Source organism: Leopardus geoffroyi, chromosome C1 (assembly GCF_018350155.1).
Source record: "Leopardus geoffroyi isolate Oge1 chromosome C1, O.geoffroyi_Oge1_pat1.0, whole genome shotgun sequence".
Classification (NCBI taxonomy): domain Eukaryota; kingdom Metazoa; phylum Chordata; class Mammalia; order Carnivora; family Felidae; genus Leopardus; species Leopardus geoffroyi.
Window position 1 is genome coordinate 15,009,731 of NC_059328.1, and position 17,359 is coordinate 15,027,089.

A 17,359-nucleotide genomic window follows, 5' to 3' on the forward strand; every position below is an offset into this window, starting at 1 on the left:
TATGGGCTAGAAGCCCCTAGAAGCTAGAAAAGGCAAGGAAACAGAGTCCTCCCTAGGGCCTACCAACAGCTTGGTGTTAGCCCCATGAGACCCACTTCAGATTTCATACCTCTAGAACTGTAAGAGAATAAGTTTGTGTTGTACACAAATACCATTATGTCTGTGGTCATTTGTGATAGCACCAGTAGGAGACTGGTACAGGCGTGTGTGAGGAAGTCATGGCATTTGAGCGGAGTGAGGAGGGAAATGAGCTAGGAGCAGGATAAAAAGGTAGTAAGATCGATGAATTAGAGGCCAGGTGGAGTCAAAGAATTGTTGGAGATGAGGCACTAGAAGATAAATTCTAATACGATGGCGTGCTCTGAATTGACACGAGAATGGAGTTGCAGCTTTTGATAATGGCAAGGTCAAGGGTATGACCATGGGAATGAGTGCTGAGACGGGGCGGAAGACAGGATCCTCAGAGGAGGTGGTAGGGAGCCAGAAGAGTGAGGAATCACTTTTGTGGATATCGAAATCACCAAAAAGTAAGCAGGAGTGGTAGAGCAGAGAACTAAAGCCAGGAGTTAAAATCTTTAGGGAAGAAGGCCCCTGGGCTAATGAATGACCACAGCATGTGGGTGGCATGGTCCAGTGACATGGGAGACTTTAGCAGCAGGGGGAAGGGATTTTGACTTGTGAGCAGCAAAGGCGTGTGCCCCACTGAAGGTCCAGTGGCTTGAGAGGTGAGGGACAGGACCCACCCATCCATTGTGAGGGCTACAGGAAAACATTGTATGGGAATGCCACAGCTTAACCTCTGTTGACCTGTCATTTGTAACCAGCCTCTAAAATGCCTCCCAGTGGTCCAATTTCCCAGCACACACAACATGATGTGGGACTGGCCCTGTGTGACCAATAAAATCTGGCACAGAAACACTCTGTGACTTCTGAGACTAATCATAAAAGGCTTTGCAGCTGCCATTTTGGCCTCTTGGCTCATTCTCTCTGGGGAAACATCAGCCCCCATGCCATGAGGATACTCAAGCAGTCCCATGAAGAGAAACCAAGGCCTCGGCCAACTGCTGGTACCATCTTGCCAGGTACAAGGGTGAGCCATGTTGGAGTGGCCCTCCCAGCCCCATTCGACCCTTCAGATGACGGCAGCCCCAGCCACTATCTGACTGAGATCTCACAAGAGACCCTGGGAATGGGCTGGCTGAGCTGCTCTCAAATTTCTGACCCACAGACACCACGAGAGGGGACTAAATAATTGTTGTTGTTGTAAGCCACTGAGTTTTTGGGTGATTCATTACACAGATACTAATACACTAGTGCTCTCTTAATAGTCTCTCCTCTGGCAACGCCTCTAAGTTTCAAATGAAATGACTTCCTCAGGCAGGTTGCCCCAGACCCCCTCTCAGAGCACTCCATTCTTCTCACCATATAATTAAATAATGATTTGTGTGATCGTTCATCTCATGTATATTCCTATGGCATATATCCCTCTCCCAAAGAAGACCGTAAGCTCCAGAGAAGGACCACACATGCCTTACCGTCCTCTGTACCCAGGACCGGCCACAGAACAAGTAAGTGTTCAGAAACCATCTGTTGAATGGCTGATTGAGCGAATGAAGATGGGCCATATTTGGTTAGATTAGGAGGTCAGGTGGACGGTGTCATGCTGAGATCAGTATCATCACAAAACGGAGCCCAATTCCCCTCCTCTGGCCTTGTCGTTGCTCGCCCCCGCACTGGCTCAGGGCCCAGTGGGCTGCAGGTGTCTCCTCTTGTCTGCATTCCTGAGATCCAGCTGTATCCAAATACTGGCCTTTGTTTAGACTGTTCTGTTTGTTATGCAAACATGACTTTGCTTTGAACTGGACTGCAATTTGATGGATGCACCAGGAGCTTATCTCGTGAATACAGGTGCACTGAAAATAACATTTCATCCATCACTTTAGTTCATCTGCTGTATTTATACCACTCGGTACTCAGGCACCTGATTGTAGACTAATGCTATTCCGAAGGCTCCTGTACGCTCAAAATCCTCCAGAATGAATAGAAATTTTTGTCACATTCCTCTTTTTCTTTATGTCTTCCTCTATTTCTTATTTGTGGAATCACAAATCCACAGGCACAATTTTCCCAAAGGGTTAAGAGCATGCCAAACAGATTTTGGCCATTGTTCTGCCAGCGGTGTGGCCTTAGGGAAGCTGTGGGTCCTCTCTGAACCTCAGTTCCCTCATCTGTAAAATTGGAATTATAATAGTTCCTGCCTTGCAAAAGTAATTGCGAGGATCAATTACGATAAAGGAAAAGGTTTCACATAAGGCCTGGCACACAGCAAGCGTTCAGTAAATACTGGTTTATTATTATCAGAAATGAACAGAGACATGTGACTTTGAAATGAATACGGCTTCAAATCCAGCTTCAAACAAATTGGCAGGAATACTGTGGATGTTCATGAGCATTCTAGAACAAACACAGATTCTTCTTTTTAAAAAATGCACACACAAGTATATACCAATGTAGCACTAAAAGACACACACACACACACACACACACACACACACACACACCTATAACTGCAAAGCATCCACATGGTAAATCATAGCTCATTTCTATTCATCCCTTACATAATCACTTACAACCACCTGGATATTAGGAAAATTGTACTTCAAGAGCTTTGAAAACCTTGCCAAAATCTCTCTAAATGAAACCGTTCCCAGCCTTCAAGAGAAACATTGCACTACCCACCTTTTTCGGGGAAGGAAGACAAGTAGTCCAAGGTCACAAAATGAGTCACTGTCGGAAGTGAGATTTTTTTTTTTAAATAAAAGTGTATGTGCCATCCTTTAAGGATAACGTACTGACGTACTGTCAGTTAGAGATTTGCTGTAAGCTGCTTCTCTCATAGTTAGGAGGATGACAACAGAGTCAGCTGTCAGGAACCCACCTTACTCAGCTGTCCAGCAAATGTCTTTTCCGAACCTACTATGTACCAGATGCTGTCCAGGGCACTGTGGAGTTAGCAGCCTCAAAGACAGATGCATTGCCTGCTCTCAGAGTGCTCAGTGACTTAGGGGTAGAGGGAGACAGGCATCCAATAAATGATGACATAAATAATGACATGACGACAATTCTGATAAATGCTTTAAGGGAGCCAGGAAAGGCAGAACCACAGGAAGTCAGGGGAGCTTAGGGGACTGTTTCCCTAGGAGTGGGGACATTTAAAAAAAAATTTTTTTTTGTAATGTTTATTTTTGAGAGAAAGAGAGACAGAGCAGAAGTGGGGAAGGGACAGAGAGAGAAGGAGACACAGAATCTGAAGCAAGCTCCAGGCTCTGAGTTGTTAGCACAGAGCGCACACCGGGCTCGAACCTATCAACCGCAAGATCCCCACCTAAGCCAAAGGCGGATGCTTAACCAACTGAGCTGCCCAGGCACCAACAGTGGGGACATTCAAGCATTGGCTTGGAAGATGAATAGGAAGGATGGGGATGAGCAGAAAACAACCTATAGAAAGCACATAATGGTGCTAGGGAGGTAGAGGGACTGGAAGGAGGCTCGCATAGCGTGCCTGAAGCAGAGAGAGGGTCTCCCAGGGAAGCTGGGGGAGGGGATGGAGTGCAATCACGAGCTTTGGGGGCCAGCGTGACAGATTAGGAATTGTATTAGTTATCTTTTGCTAAAAACAAATCCTCCCAAAGCTTAGTTGACTTAAGACACCAGTGAACATTTGTCATGTCCCAGTTTGCGTGGGGTGGGAGTTTGGGACTGGGTTAGCTGCATGGTTCTGGCTGGGGGTTCTCACGAGGTCGCAGTCTAGATGTAAGCTGGGGCTAGAGTCATCTGACATCTGACTGGGGCTGCAGGGTCACTTCCAAAATGGCGCCCTCACACACATGGTGAATTGATGCTGGCTGTTGGCACGAGGCCTCAGTTCCTTGCCATGTGCCAAGCACTCCATGCTTGAGTGTCCTCGTGATACAGCAGCTGGTTTCCACCAGAGATAGTGACCCGGTAGAAAGCATGGCAGGAACCACGATACCCTTCATATCCTGGCCTCAGAAACCACATCATGTCCCTTCCCCAATGCCTGATTCATGACCTAGGTCAGCCCTACTCGTTGTTGGGGCGGGGACTACACACAGGCATGACTACTGGGAGGTGGGGATCAGTGGGAGCCTCGTGGTGGCTGGCGAGAGCAGGGATGTCTCACGCATTTCTTCAGTGTCCCCTGTGATGTCTAGTTTTGAACTCAGCACGCGCTTAATAAAACAATTCCTGTGATGACAGAATATCTAAACCAGAAGGGACTATGGCAATGAGTCCAACTTCCTCATTTTGCAGAAAAACATTGCTGAATGAATACATAAATAAATATGGAATAATTAATCAACTGATCTAGATCGAGGCACTTTTATGTTCCTAGGAACAAACGATCATGAGAATATGACACGTGAATCTGGAACACAATAATGGTCCATCTGAAACTACTGAGGAGAGACTTCTGGTAGACCCAGAAAGTTGAGGGAAACTCCCCCACTCCTTCCCCAAGCCTCAATAAAAGACAAAAAGAACAATAAGAGGACAAAAAGTGACATAAACTGACAAGGAAACACAGAGAAGTGATGACAGCAGCTGACATTCTTAACATTCTGGAAGACGGACGGCACACGAGCAAGGGGTCGCAAGCTCAGTAGGGTGGGAAAACGGAAACCTCCCAAGAGTCATGCTGGGGAGCCTGGAGCCTAGGTATTCCACGCACCAGACATCTCAGGTGATCAGGTGCAGGGGGTAAGGAAAAACCGAGGGCCAGGTGAAAGCCTGCAGTGAGAGGCCCAGATCCAAGCCTTCTCCTGAGAAGTGCACACATTCCCACCCCACGCCCTCGGCCAGAAGACTAGAGCTTTCCTCTCGAGGGGGACTGCCTCCAGAATATCTGGACTGAGCACCCCCGGGCACAGCTGAGCGTGAGGGAGCACCACGCTGAACACAGAAGCACGGGCAGCCTGCATGCTGATCAGGAGACAGGAGGCCCTGTCTCCACTCCTCCCCCAGAATCCTGGCAACCCTGCTTCTACCTCCCCTCCCCCATGGGCAGGCTGCTCTGGGAGTTCTCTCCAGGGACAGCGTCCAGCCCAAAAGAAGACCTACAGACCTCGATATGGTGAGGGTTGTTAAGAAAAACCAGAGCGGGACTGCTAAAGCGGTAACTATTGCAATAGGGGAAGAGAGACCTCAGTACAAAACTGGGCTCCTTTCCCGATACAGCAAGAACAAGTGAGGATTTATGGCCAAGAAGCAGGGGGAAATCAATCAGTGGGTGGAAAATTATTAAGAGGATACATCAGGGGTAAAGGCTTATTCTTGCTAAACCAACTCCACAAGACTCTTGCTGAAGGTGATCAGATATCACCTGGAGGATGGTGGGGGGTGAGGAATTGGATCAGATATTGAGGGTGGCAGATATGGAGGGTGGGACCCTACTTTATCAATAAACTGACTTAACAAGATTCTGGCTAAAACTAAGCAATGTAGGACTGGCAAGGATGGGGCCATAGAGAAAAGGGTTCAGAAGAGTCTGACTCAATTTTTTTAATGTTTATTTATTTTTGAGAGGGGCGGGGCAGGTGGAGAGGCCAGAGAGAGAGAGAGAGAGAGACAGAGGACCCGGACGTGCGGCTCGAACTCACCAACCATGAGATCATGACCTGAGCCAAAGTTGGACACTGAACCCACTGAGCCACCCTGGCACCCCCTGACTCAAGTTTTGTCAAGGAGAGTCTTTGTTGGGGTTTCCTTACAAAATGGCTGAGTATGTCATCAGATACTGAGACCCACATATGACAAAGACCCGTTCATCCCCCTTCACCCTCCAGACATGAGTTTTCAATCAGCATTTGTGCCTCTCAGATACAAGAAGCGAGGATTAGAGGAAAGCTGTCTAATGAGCTCAGAGATTCATACTGAGCTCATGAGAGTCAGAGATTCATCAGAGATTCTCTGAGGAGAGTCAGAGATTCATATTTCTTAAAATTAATTATTAAAAAACGGAAAACAGGAAAAAGGAATTCAGGGAGCAGAGCAATGCATGAAACTGAAGAAGGCTTTTCTTAAAACAACTATAATTACAATTCCAATGTTACTGTTTTCTCTATATATGATCAACACACAAAACTGCATCACAATGTTGTAGTAATAACGCAAAGTTTATAAAACATAATTCTTACAGCTCTCATTCTAATCAGGATACCAAATGGAATAAAAATCACAACAGTCTCCAGAAATAATGATAATAATAAATAAAAATTTAAAAATGAAAACAACTGTACTTGGAAAACCCTAAAGATTCCACACACAAAAAAAATTTTTAGAATACACAAATTCAGCAGTTACAAGATACAAAATCAACACACAAAAATCTGTTGTATTTCTTTATTAAAAAAACTTTCTTAACGTTTATTTATTTTTGAGACAGAGAGAGACAGAGCATGAACGGGGGAGGGGTAGACAGAGAGGGAGACACAGAACTGGAAGCAGGCTCCAGGCTCCGAGCTGTCAGCCCGGAGCCCGACGCAGGGCTCGAACTCACGGACCGTGAGATAGTGACCTGAGCTGAAGTCGGACGCTTAACCGACTGAGCCACCCAGGCGCCCCAAAAATCTGTTGTATTTCTATACACTAACAATGAACGATCTGAAAAAGAAATTTTAAAAAAATTTCATTTCAAATAGCATCAAAAAAATAAAATAAAGTACTTAGGAATAAACTTCACCAAGAAGGTAAAAGATTCATGTGCTAAAAACAATAAAATGTTGCTGAAAGAAATTAAAGGAGACACAAATAAATGGCAACGTGCATGGACTGGAAGACTTCATATTGTTAAAATGCCCATCCTACCCAAAGCAATCTACAGATTCCATACAATCCCTAGTAAAATCCCAATGGCATTTTTTGCAGAAATAAAAATATCCATCCTAAAATTCACATGGAATCTCAAGGGATCCTGATTAACCACAACCATCTTGAAAAGGAAGAACAAAGTTGGAGGTCTTATACTTTCTGATTTCAAAACTTATTGCAAAACTATAGTAATCAAAAGAGTGCAATACTGGCAGAAAGACTGACATATAAATGAATGCTAAAGAATGGAAAACCCAGAAATAAATGTTTGAATACATGGTCAAGTGATTTTTGACAAGCGGGCCAAGACCACACTCACTGAGGAAAGGACAGTCTTTTTAACAACTGGTATTGGAAAAATTGGATATCCATATGCAAAAATAATGATGTTGGACCCTTACCTTAGACCAGATGCCAAAACTAACTCAAAATGGATCAAAGACCTAAAACTAAGACCGAAAACTGCAAAACTCTTAGAAGAAAACACCAGGGGAAAGCTTCATGACATTGAATTTGGCAGTGAGTTCTTGGATAGAACACCAACATTATAGGCAACAAGAGTAAAAATAGATAAACTGAGCTACAGCAAAATTGAAAACTTCTGTGCATTAAAGGACACAATTAACAGAATAAAAAGGCAACCTAAGGAACAGGAAAAAAAAATATTTTTGCAAGTCAAATATCTGATTTGACTCCTACAATTAAACAATTTTAAAATGGGCTAAGGACTTGAACAGACATTTCTCCAAAGAAGATACACACATGGCCAACAGGCATATGAAAAAAATGACAATGTGATACCATCTCACACCCATCACGATGGCTACTGTATATTTTTTAAATAATAATAATGACAGAAAATAACAAGTGGTGTTATTATAGTTCTTAATTATAAGATGGAGAAACTGAAACCCATCTCTGGTATAAAATGGTACAGCAGCTATGGAAGCCAGTATGGTAGTTCTTCAAAATATTAAAAAATAGAATTACCATATGCTCTAGCAATTCCACTTCAGTTCATAGATCCAAAAGAGTTGAAAGCAGGGCCTCGAAGGGATATTTGTACACCCCTGTTCACAGCAGTAATTATTCACAGTAGCCAAAAGGTGGAAGGAACCCAAATGTCCATCAACGACTGAGTGGAAAAACAGAATGTGGTATATCCATACAACGGGATATTATTCAGCCTTTAAAAGGAGGGAAATTCTGACACCCAGTACAACACAGATGAACGTTGAGGACCTTATCCAAAGTAAAACAGCCAGTCACAAAAAGACAAATACTGTACAATTCCACTTATATGAGGCTAGCCAAATTCACAGAGACAGAAGTTAAAATAGCGGTTGCCAGGGGCTGGGACAGGGAGAAATGGGGAGTTGCTTCATGGATATAGTGTTTCTGTTTTACAAGATGAAAAATTAGTGGAGGTTGGTTGCACAACAATGTGAATATATTGCAACAACAATGCTGGACTGGACACTGAAGAATGGTTAAGATGGTACATTTTATGTTATCTGTATTTTACCACAATTAAAAAAATGTTTAAAGCAACTATAACTAACATTATTTGAGACAAGAACAAGAAGGAGATGCTATAAAAAGGAACAAAACCTTGCTCTTTTAGAAGTGAAAAGTTATGAGAAGAGATATATTAAAAAATCTAATGGGAAGGTTGGAAGATAAATTTGAGGTAATGTCCCAGAACACAGAACAAACATTTTTAAAAATGGAAAATTGGAAAGAACATTTTGAAAAATTAGAAGACCAGCCCAAGAGGTCCAACATCTGACTAAAATAGGTCTAGAAAGACAAAATGAAAACAGAAAACACAATGGAGGGTATTAGCACAAAGAAGTGTCCCTCGAATTGATTCCCAGAGTAAAACAGATTGATTTCCAGATTAAAAGATTCACCAAGTGCCCAGAGTAATTGCACATCATTATGAAACTTCAGGCCTCTGGAAGATCCTCAAAGCTCCCGAGAGAAAAATTAGGTCACACGAACAGGAGCAGGTATCAGAATGTCATTTCACATTTCAACAGCAATGTGGATCGTGTCTTCAAAATTTGGAGGGAAATTTATTTCCAGCCTAGAATTCTACACCCAGCCAACCTATCACTCAAAGCCATCGGAAAAGAGCTATGCCAAAAGAAGGAAATAAACCAATATGGGGGGTGGGGGTGGGGGGGGATGGAAAGCCAAGGGATCCAGAAAACAGGATCCAACACGGCAAAGAGGCAAAGGAAACTCCCCAGGATGGTAGTAGAGAAAAGTCCCAAGACAAGAACTCTGCAGGTCCAAAGAGTCACCAGAACAGACTGGAGCCTGGGGAGGATGCTTCCAGGAGGGATGTCTCTAAGAAACACCTAGAACTGAAAGACTACCTGGTGTGTTCAACCAGGCTGGACCTCTGGGAGATGAATTATAAGGAAGTTGTTGTTTTTTTTTTTAATAAGGCACTTACATATTTCTGAAAAAGCCAAACAGTTGTCCAACAAGGTAAATGGAATCCTAACACACTTCAAGGCTCAGCTTTGAATATTTGCAAGATCATAATAATTAAATACTGAATGCTGATGGTACAATATGACAACAAAATGTTCTGGCTTAACAGAAGGAAGGGGGGAAGAGAAATGTGTGTGATGGGGTGCATCGAAGGGCATGAAATCATCTTCCACAGCAGATAGGCAACAAAGTTTTAAAAACTAGAAAATCTGGGGGCGCCTGGGTGGCGCAGTAGGTTGGGCGTCCGACTTCAGCCAGGTCACGATCTCGCGGTCCGGGAGTTCGAGCCCCGCGTCGGGCTCTGGGCTGATGGCTCAGAGCCTGGAGCCTGTTTCCGATTCTGTGTCTCCCTCTCTCTCTGCCCCTCCCCCGTTCATGCTCTGTCTCTCTCTGTCCCCAAAATGAATGAACGTTGAAAAAATAAATAAATAAATAAATAAATAAATAAAATAAAAAAATAAAAAAAACTAGAAAATCTGAAGTAGCTGTGTTATTTAAAAACAGAGGCAGGGGCGCTTGGGTGGCTCAGTCGGTTGAGCATCTGACTCTTGATTTCGGCTCAGGTCATGTTCCCAGGATCACAGCATCGAGCCCTGCATGGAGCTCCAAGCTGAGCATGGAGCCTGCTTAAGATTCTCTTTCTCCCTCTGGCCCTCCCTGCCTCGCACGCACGCTCTCATCCTCTCAAAAAACAATAAATAAACAAACAAACAAATAAATACAGGGAAGCATATGACAGAAATGCCGGCCGGGCGTCCCACTTCAGCTCAGGTCATGGTCTCACAACTCTGTGAGTTGGAGCCCTGCGTCAGGCTCTGCGCTGACAGCTCGGAGCCTGGAGCCTGCTTCGGATTCTCTGTCTCCCTCTCTCTCTGCCCCTCCCCCACTCACGCTCTGCCTCTCTCTCTCTCTATCAAAAATAAATAAACATTAAAAAATTTTTTAATAAATTAAAAAATAATAATAATAATAAAATGTGCAAAAGAGGGTCGCCTGAGCGGCTCAATGGGTTGAGCTCTGACTTGGGCTCAGGTCATGATCTCCCAGTTCCTGGGTTCCAGCCCCACATCAGGCCCTGCACTGAGCCTGCTTCGAATTCTCTGTCTCCCTCTCTCTCTGCCCACCCCGCCAAATAAATACACATTAAAAATAAAAACAAATGTGTAAGAGTGGTTGTCTTTAGAAGTAAGAATTGAGACTGGGGAAGCGTGGGGCAGGAGATTGATTATCTCTTTCTTTATAAACCTACTATAAGGCAGCTCCTGGACTTTCCAAAATAATACAAGTATCACTATGGTAGAAATAAAAATGATTGAAAAAAGGAAAACAAAATCCAACTGCACACCAGTGCCTAAAGCAGTGATGGCTGATGCAAAGTTGGGAGCTCTTTTTATCTTTTTTTAATTTTTATTTATTTATTTTGGGGAAGGGCAGAGAGAGAGAGAGGGAGACAGCGAATCCCTAGCAGGCTCCAACCGTCAGTGCAGAGCCCGATGTGGGGCTCGAACTCACAAACCTCAATATCCTGACCTGAGCTGAAACCAAGAGTGGGACGCTTAACCCACTGAGCCACCCAGGCGCCAGGGAGCTCTTAACTAAGGACTGGAGGGAGGGGAATCTGAATAGACAGGACGGTGGAGCTCTGAGTGCAGCTGACCCCTCTTAAGGAACAAACTTGGAGGAAGAAACACAGAAGGTCTGAGACCAAGCCAGGGGGGGTGGGGGGTGTGGGGGGGGGGGTTGGGGGGGTGCGTAAGGAGGAGTCGTTGAAGTGAGGAGTGGTCTCTGGGGTGGGGAGGTGGGAATCCCTGCCAATGAGGCTAAGCGACTTGGGAACAAGGTAACAAAAGGGCTCACAGTATCAAATGCTGCTCTGAGGTCCGGGGGTCTTAACGTAGAAACCAACTATGGCACACTGGGATATCACACAGCCCCGAGGGATCCTCCAGAGAGGATTTCCCAAAGGCGGTGCCACCAGGACCAGGTGAGCAAGCCTAGGGAGGCAGTGGAGGCTCTCTGCCTGTAGTTCCTTGACCTCTTGTTCTCTGGGAGGCAGGAGGTTCAGTGAGCAGATCAAAGGCTTGCAATCCTGGGGACATACTCATACTAAAATATGGCTGTTTATCTGAAATTCAAGTTTAACTCTGTGACTCTTGCATCTGTATGTGTGAACTCCCAGCAACCTCAAGAGGCTTGGAGGTATCTCTTTTGCACGCTGATACCTTGCCACTGGCCACCTCCACCAGCACCCTCCCGACCCCACGTGGACACAGGCCATCCTCGCGCAAGGCGGCGCGGTCCAGAGGGGGGACCCAGGAGACCCAAGGCAGGAGACAGCAGGATTTTTCTATGAGCTACCCTTCAAGTCAAAAGCACCCAAAGCCCTTTCTAAACAGGGAGTTGGTTGAGTTAATGTCTCCGTTGGCCCAAGAGACAAATCTAGCACCATGAAAAGCACTCACATGAAGCTCTCATTGTGATCCACAGAGTCTGTTGTCTTGTGGGGAAATGAGGCCGCCTCTGCAGGGTGGGAACAGCGGGAGGCTTCTGTGTCCGTCTTGTGTGATTGTTTACCACAAGCACGTATTACTTTTATAATCCGCAAAAAGCAGTAAAGACATTTCCACATGGAAAATAAAATGAGGCCGTAGTAAACCAGATCATCTGTGAGGCCCCCTCCAAAGCTAAGATTCTGTAATTCTAAGTAATTTCCTGTTCTTTATTTGCATGTCATTTAGGAACATTCAGTGATGCAGTTTAGTTGTGGTGGGGGTTTTTTTAGGGGAGGAGGTCTTAGGGGGATTTTTTTTTTTTTTAGCTTTCAATCGCCCCTCCTCCCCGCACAAAGGACTCTGAATCCAGCCACTCACTATTGGTGCCTGCCAGCCCTGAATGCTGCTGGGCTGTGGGATATACAATCTTCCCACTGCCCCCACTCTCCGAGGTCACCTGGTTTGGCCTGGCAGGGCCCAAGCCTCTGGGCTCAATCCTGACCTGCGAGACTCCCCAGATGACCTATTCTGAGCCAAGGAAAGAGCCCGGCTGTTGGCTGTGTGACAGCCCAAGGCCATGAGTCTCCTGGGCCCCATCAGAGCAGGCCAGGGATTCTACAGAACTTGTGGCTTAACAATAATCCTGACAGGGGGAGATGTGTCCCCATACCCGAGGACAACTGTCTCTTTCCTAGTACACTAGAACCCCTGCCTAATAAAAGCCCCCACTGATGGGTCCCGGGGAGGGTGGAAATGTCCCATCTATAGGCATCATATGTGGACTCATAGAAGGGTGAGGACTTGCTTATGGATCACCCAAAGCTGTCATGGAGCCCTAGTCCTACCCCTTACCAGCCCTGTGACCTTGGGCAAGTCATATAACTGAGCCTGGGTTATTCCAAGGATTAAATGAGATAATGAATGCAAAACTCCAGGGCTTTGGGGAACCTGATTGGAGTTCACAAACCGGAGTTTTATCTATTTAATCCTCAGAGGGCCCAGAGGCAGCCCTTTGGCCAGAATGAGCTTTTCATCTGCACTTCCCACAGACCCAGAACTGCTCTGGAACGTTCCCCCACCCTCAAAAAGTACCCTCCCTGCTTCAGGCCAGGCGAGGGGCTCGGTGACTGCTCTCCCAGCTCAGGCGCAGCGGCCTGGCCCACGACCTTGGAAGAACCTAGGAGAAAGCTTCACCAAGCGACAGTACTTTTCCACTGCACTGCTCGGCCACCTCAGCAGGCTTTCTGCTGTGCAGACAGGAGGCAAAGTGCGCCAGGCCAGCCCCATCAGGAACCCACCCAAAATCACTCTCCGAGATGGGGGTAGGGACAAGCAGTGGCTGAGAAGCAGCTGGAATCCTAGAGAGAGGAGGGGGGTCCCGAAAGTGCCAAGGGGAGCGTGGAGACCACGAGTGAGGTCAGAGAAATTTGCATTCGCAAAGCCCTCCGGTACATTTCAAAAGATCCCTACTTCTTAACCGCCCCTCCACCCTCACCCCTCCAGTAATAATGATTAAACCCGTTCCACCGCGCCTGTGCCGGGTCCCGGGCGAAGAGCAGCGCTAGCCGGCGCGGGGGAGGAGAGAGAGGAGGGCGAGGGGAGGGGACAAGAGATCTAGCGGTCCCGCCCGGTGATGTAGACAGCCCGGGGAGGTGGAGCCGCGACGCCTGAAGGAGTCCCCACCGCAATCGCGCTTTCGGTCTACCCCTCCGAGCGTCCAGCCGCCAGCCCCAGCTCCGGCGACCTCCCTGCCGCCGCAGTTTGGGCGGCGGGGACTGCGGGATCCTCCCTGCTCGGGCCTGGGCGGGGGGCGCCTCCACCACGCCCAGCCCCTCCCCTCCTGGCTTCCCGGACGGCTGGAGCTACTCCCGGGGGAAGCTGTTCCCGGACGCTCGGCCGCCGCCCGGGCATCTCGGCTGCCAGCCCGGCTGGGCACCGGGCATCTGCGAAGCCAGCCCTGCCAGGCACTGGGCATCTCCGGGCACCGACTGGCTCCGGCGCCGCCCAGCTGCTCGCGACCCCCGGGGCCGCGGGCTTCTCCGCGCTCCCTCCCCTCCCCCCGGCCGCCGGGCAGGACGCCCGTGAGCTCCCGGTGCCCCCAGCCCCTTTGGCCGCCGCGATGCTGCCCTGGAGACGCAACAAATTCGTGCTAGTGGAGGACGAGGCGAAGTGCAAGGCGAAGAGCCTGAGTCCGGGACTCGCCTACACGTCGCTGCTCTCCAGCTTCCTGCGCTCCTGCCCGGACCTGCTACCCGACTGGCCGCTGGAGCGCCTGGGCCGCGTGTTCCGCAGCCGGCGCCAGAAAGTGGAGCTCAACAAGGAGGACCCGACCTACACCGTGTGGTACCTGGGCAACGCCGTCACCCTGCACGCCAAGGGCGACGGCTGCACCGACGACGCCGTGGGCAAAATCTGGGCGCGCTGCGGGCCGGGCGGGGGCACCAAGATGAAGCTGACGCTGGGGCCGCACGGCATCCGCATGCAGCCGTGCGAGCGCAGCGCCGCGGGGGGTTCGGGGGGCTCCGGGGGCCGCCGGCCGGCGCACGCCTACCTGCTGCCGCGCATCACCTACTGCACCGCGGACGGGCGCCACCCGCGCGTCTTCGCCTGGGTCTACCGCCACCAGGCGCGCCACAAGGCCGTGGTGCTGCGCTGCCACGCCGTGCTGCTGGCGCGGGCGCACAAGGCGCGCGCCCTGGCCCGCCTGCTCCGCCAGACCGCGCTGGCGGCCTTCAGCGACTTCAAGAGGCTGCAGCGCCAGAGCGACGCGCGCCACGTGCGCCAGCAGCACCTCCGTGCAGGGGGCGCCGCCGCCTCGGTGCCCCGCGCCCCGCTGCGCAGGCTGCTCAACGCCAAGTGCGCCTACCGGCCGCCGCCCGGCGAGCGCGGCCGTGGGGCCCCGCGCCTCAGCAGCATCCAGGAAGAGGACGAGGAGGAGGAGGACGGAGACGCGGAGGAGCGCGAGCGGCCCGAGGTGCTCAGCCTGGCCCGGGAGCTGAGGACGTGCAGCCTGCGGGGCGCCCCGGCGCCGCCGCCGCCGGCGCAGCCCCGCCGCTGGAAGGCGGGCCCCAGGGAGCGGGCGGGCCAGGCGCGCTGAGAGCGCGGGGGGCAGGACTTGCGGCCCCAGCCCCCGCCGGCCTGACTTCCAGCCTCCAACCCCGGCCCTGCCCGCTTCGGCTCCCCTCCGGTCCCCCGGCCCTTGCCTCCCTCGTGGTCTCTGTTGTCTGCCCCGCGCCTCATCCTGGCTCAGGGTGACGCCTGATACGCCCTTGATTACTGGGGGACTAAAGGGACAGGGGGAGCAGCGGTAATCGATTGTTCACCTCTCCCCACATCCGGAGTTTCCGAGAGCGCCCTCCATCGTGGAATTGCCCATAAGCTTTACAACAGGTCTTTGCCCATAGACCACCCCCTCCCTCCCAAAACAACCTCTCAAAAGAAGAGGGAAGAAGTTTCCAGAAATCCAGGAGGGTGGCCTTGGATCTTGGCCGGGTGGAAGCCGTGGTCCTGCCCTTGGCCAGTCAAGCCTTCCTCCCTGGGATGGGACCAACTCTGGGGAGGCATTCTTGCAGGGGAAGAATAGTGGCCCCGGAGAACTGAGGCCGGGCCCAAGGCGGGAACTGGGTCGGCGGCGTTCATATACACAAGGTTTCTCAGGCCCTATGCCTGGCCTCTCTACCCCTTGGAGGATTTCTGGACTTCACTGCTCTGCGTCTGGAGAAGACTGGGCTGGTCCTACCAACGCAAACAACAGGCTAGACCAGGTAACGGCCCCCTGCACCAGGCAGCTGCCCAAGACTGTGCCCGGGCACCTGGCACCCCCACAAGGCTCCTCACCCACCCCATCTCTCTGCAGACAGATGTGTGTGGTTCCCCACTAGGTTCCCCCAACCGGGACCAAGATGGGGCCTCCAAAGGAGGTAAGGAGAACCTTTGGCAGGTGCTTGAGGACACGGACTACCCAGGAAGTGGACACAAGAGGGATGCCCCCCAATTTGGGGCTCGTCACAGGGGAAGGGTCCTGACAGCCTTGTGTTCTCATAGCAAGCTGAGGAAGGAGAGTGTGTTAACCCCACAGTGGGAGTGCGCCCCGCCCAGGTGTCCCTCAACAAGGCCACAAAAAGCCCAAAGATCTATGTGTCATCAACTGATCATTGTAAATAAAGTGGACCTGCTTTTTCATCCTTGTCACCACTCCTGTGTTGTGTTTGATGCCAGGCCCGCTGGGGACAAAAAGACTATCATCAGAACCCCAAGGGACAGGAGAAGTGGCCCTCTTAAGCAGCTAGAGCCAACCCCGCAGGACTGGGGAGGAGGGGCTGCTTCCAGGAAGCTGTTCCTTTAATGTCAGGGAAGAAGACACTAGCAGGTGTGAGGTCGTACCTGCCAAGCCTTGGAGGAGCGTCAGCTGTCTGTCTGGGCCGCCCAGGACGTGTCTGCCTGGGCACTCACATGCGAGTGTCCCCGAGACATTTGGCAGGGAGGGGGCACTGGGCTGGGGACTTGCCATCGGCCACACGTCTCTGAGAAGATTCCTATGTATGTCAAAGCATGTGATATATATATATACTGCATCTCCCCGGGGACGAAAGTGGGGCTAGGTCGTAAAGGAGAGGGGCGGGGAGCCCATTTTTCCTTCAGGGGAGCTCGAGACGTCTGTCCAGACGTCAATGACAGTGCGAGTCTTGAGCTTGGATATCTTCTTTATTCCTGTGCTGAGCCGGGCACTGATCCCAGACTTCTCCAGAGCCCAGACAAGTGGCCTCTGCAGCGGCCAGCAGTCAGGACGGTCCTGTTTCCTGGAGCTACTGGAACAGAGGGTCCCACAGCCACTTCACCCGGCAGAACCCAGGCCGGGTCGGGGGACTTTGAAGGGGAAGCTGGGGTTGACGCCACATGTTGGGGAAGAGGGTACCCTGCACGTTCATTGCCTCCCTCTCACGCACGGGCAGGGGTTTTGTTGGTGTTTCTCCCCATTTGCAGGAAGAGCCGAGGAAGCGGGAAGAATGTCAGACCTGGGAGACCAGGATGGGCTGCGGGTGAGGCAGCCGCTGGTGTTTGAGGCAACCTCACCCAGAAACAAGGTCACACGCGTGCCCTCTTTAGTCAGACTCAAGCGACAGATGCTTACTCGGCGCTTGTGTTGGGACAGGCACTGAGCTGGGCACTGGGGGTCCAGGAGTCCCTCCCCTGTGGCTCTTTACGGTCTCAAGTGAGATGCACGTGATTAAAGGAACCGTTGCTGTATAATAATTCACGGGTATGTTCTCAGCCTGAGCTCCTACTCCACTTTTCTCTGGCGGCCTCCCCAAACACACACCCACACACCCTTCCTTCCCTCCTCCACAATATACCTGGGTTGAGGAGACCAGGGTGAGGGGACTCTGCCTCCTTACCAGCTGTGTGGCGTTGGGCGACTCACTCAGCCTCTCTGAGCCTCACCTTTATCGACAGTAAAATAGGGACACTAT

At 50.1% G+C, this 17,359-nt stretch overlaps 1 protein-coding gene and 1 long non-coding RNA gene across 2 annotated transcripts; one reads left to right on the forward strand and one right to left on the reverse strand.

Moving 5' to 3' along the window:
• Positions 1-3,251: 3,251 nt before the first annotated feature.
• On the reverse strand, positions 3,252-5,798 carry LOC123597317. The gene is made up of 2 exons (XR_006712073.1): positions 5,678-5,798; positions 3,252-3,363 (listed from the first exon to the last, which is right to left on the reverse strand). It is a non-coding gene; the product is annotated as an uncharacterized LOC123597317 (long non-coding RNA).
• A 7,646-nt stretch (positions 5,799-13,444) lies between these two features.
• FAM43B (family with sequence similarity 43 member B) lies at positions 13,445-16,070 on the forward strand. Its single transcript, XM_045475921.1, has one exon. It carries the CDS (start codon positions 14,008-14,010, stop codon positions 14,983-14,985), a length of 978 nt encoding a protein of 325 aa, XP_045331877.1. The 5' UTR covers positions 13,445-14,007; the 3' UTR covers positions 14,986-16,070.
• Positions 16,071-17,359: the final 1,289 nt, after the last annotated feature.

Bases quoted from the DNA above. Each gene is read 5' to 3' on its own strand.
- FAM43B (XM_045475921.1), top strand. From the start codon at position 14,008: ATGCTGCCCTGGAGACGCAACAAATTCGTGCTAGTGGAGGACGAGGCG.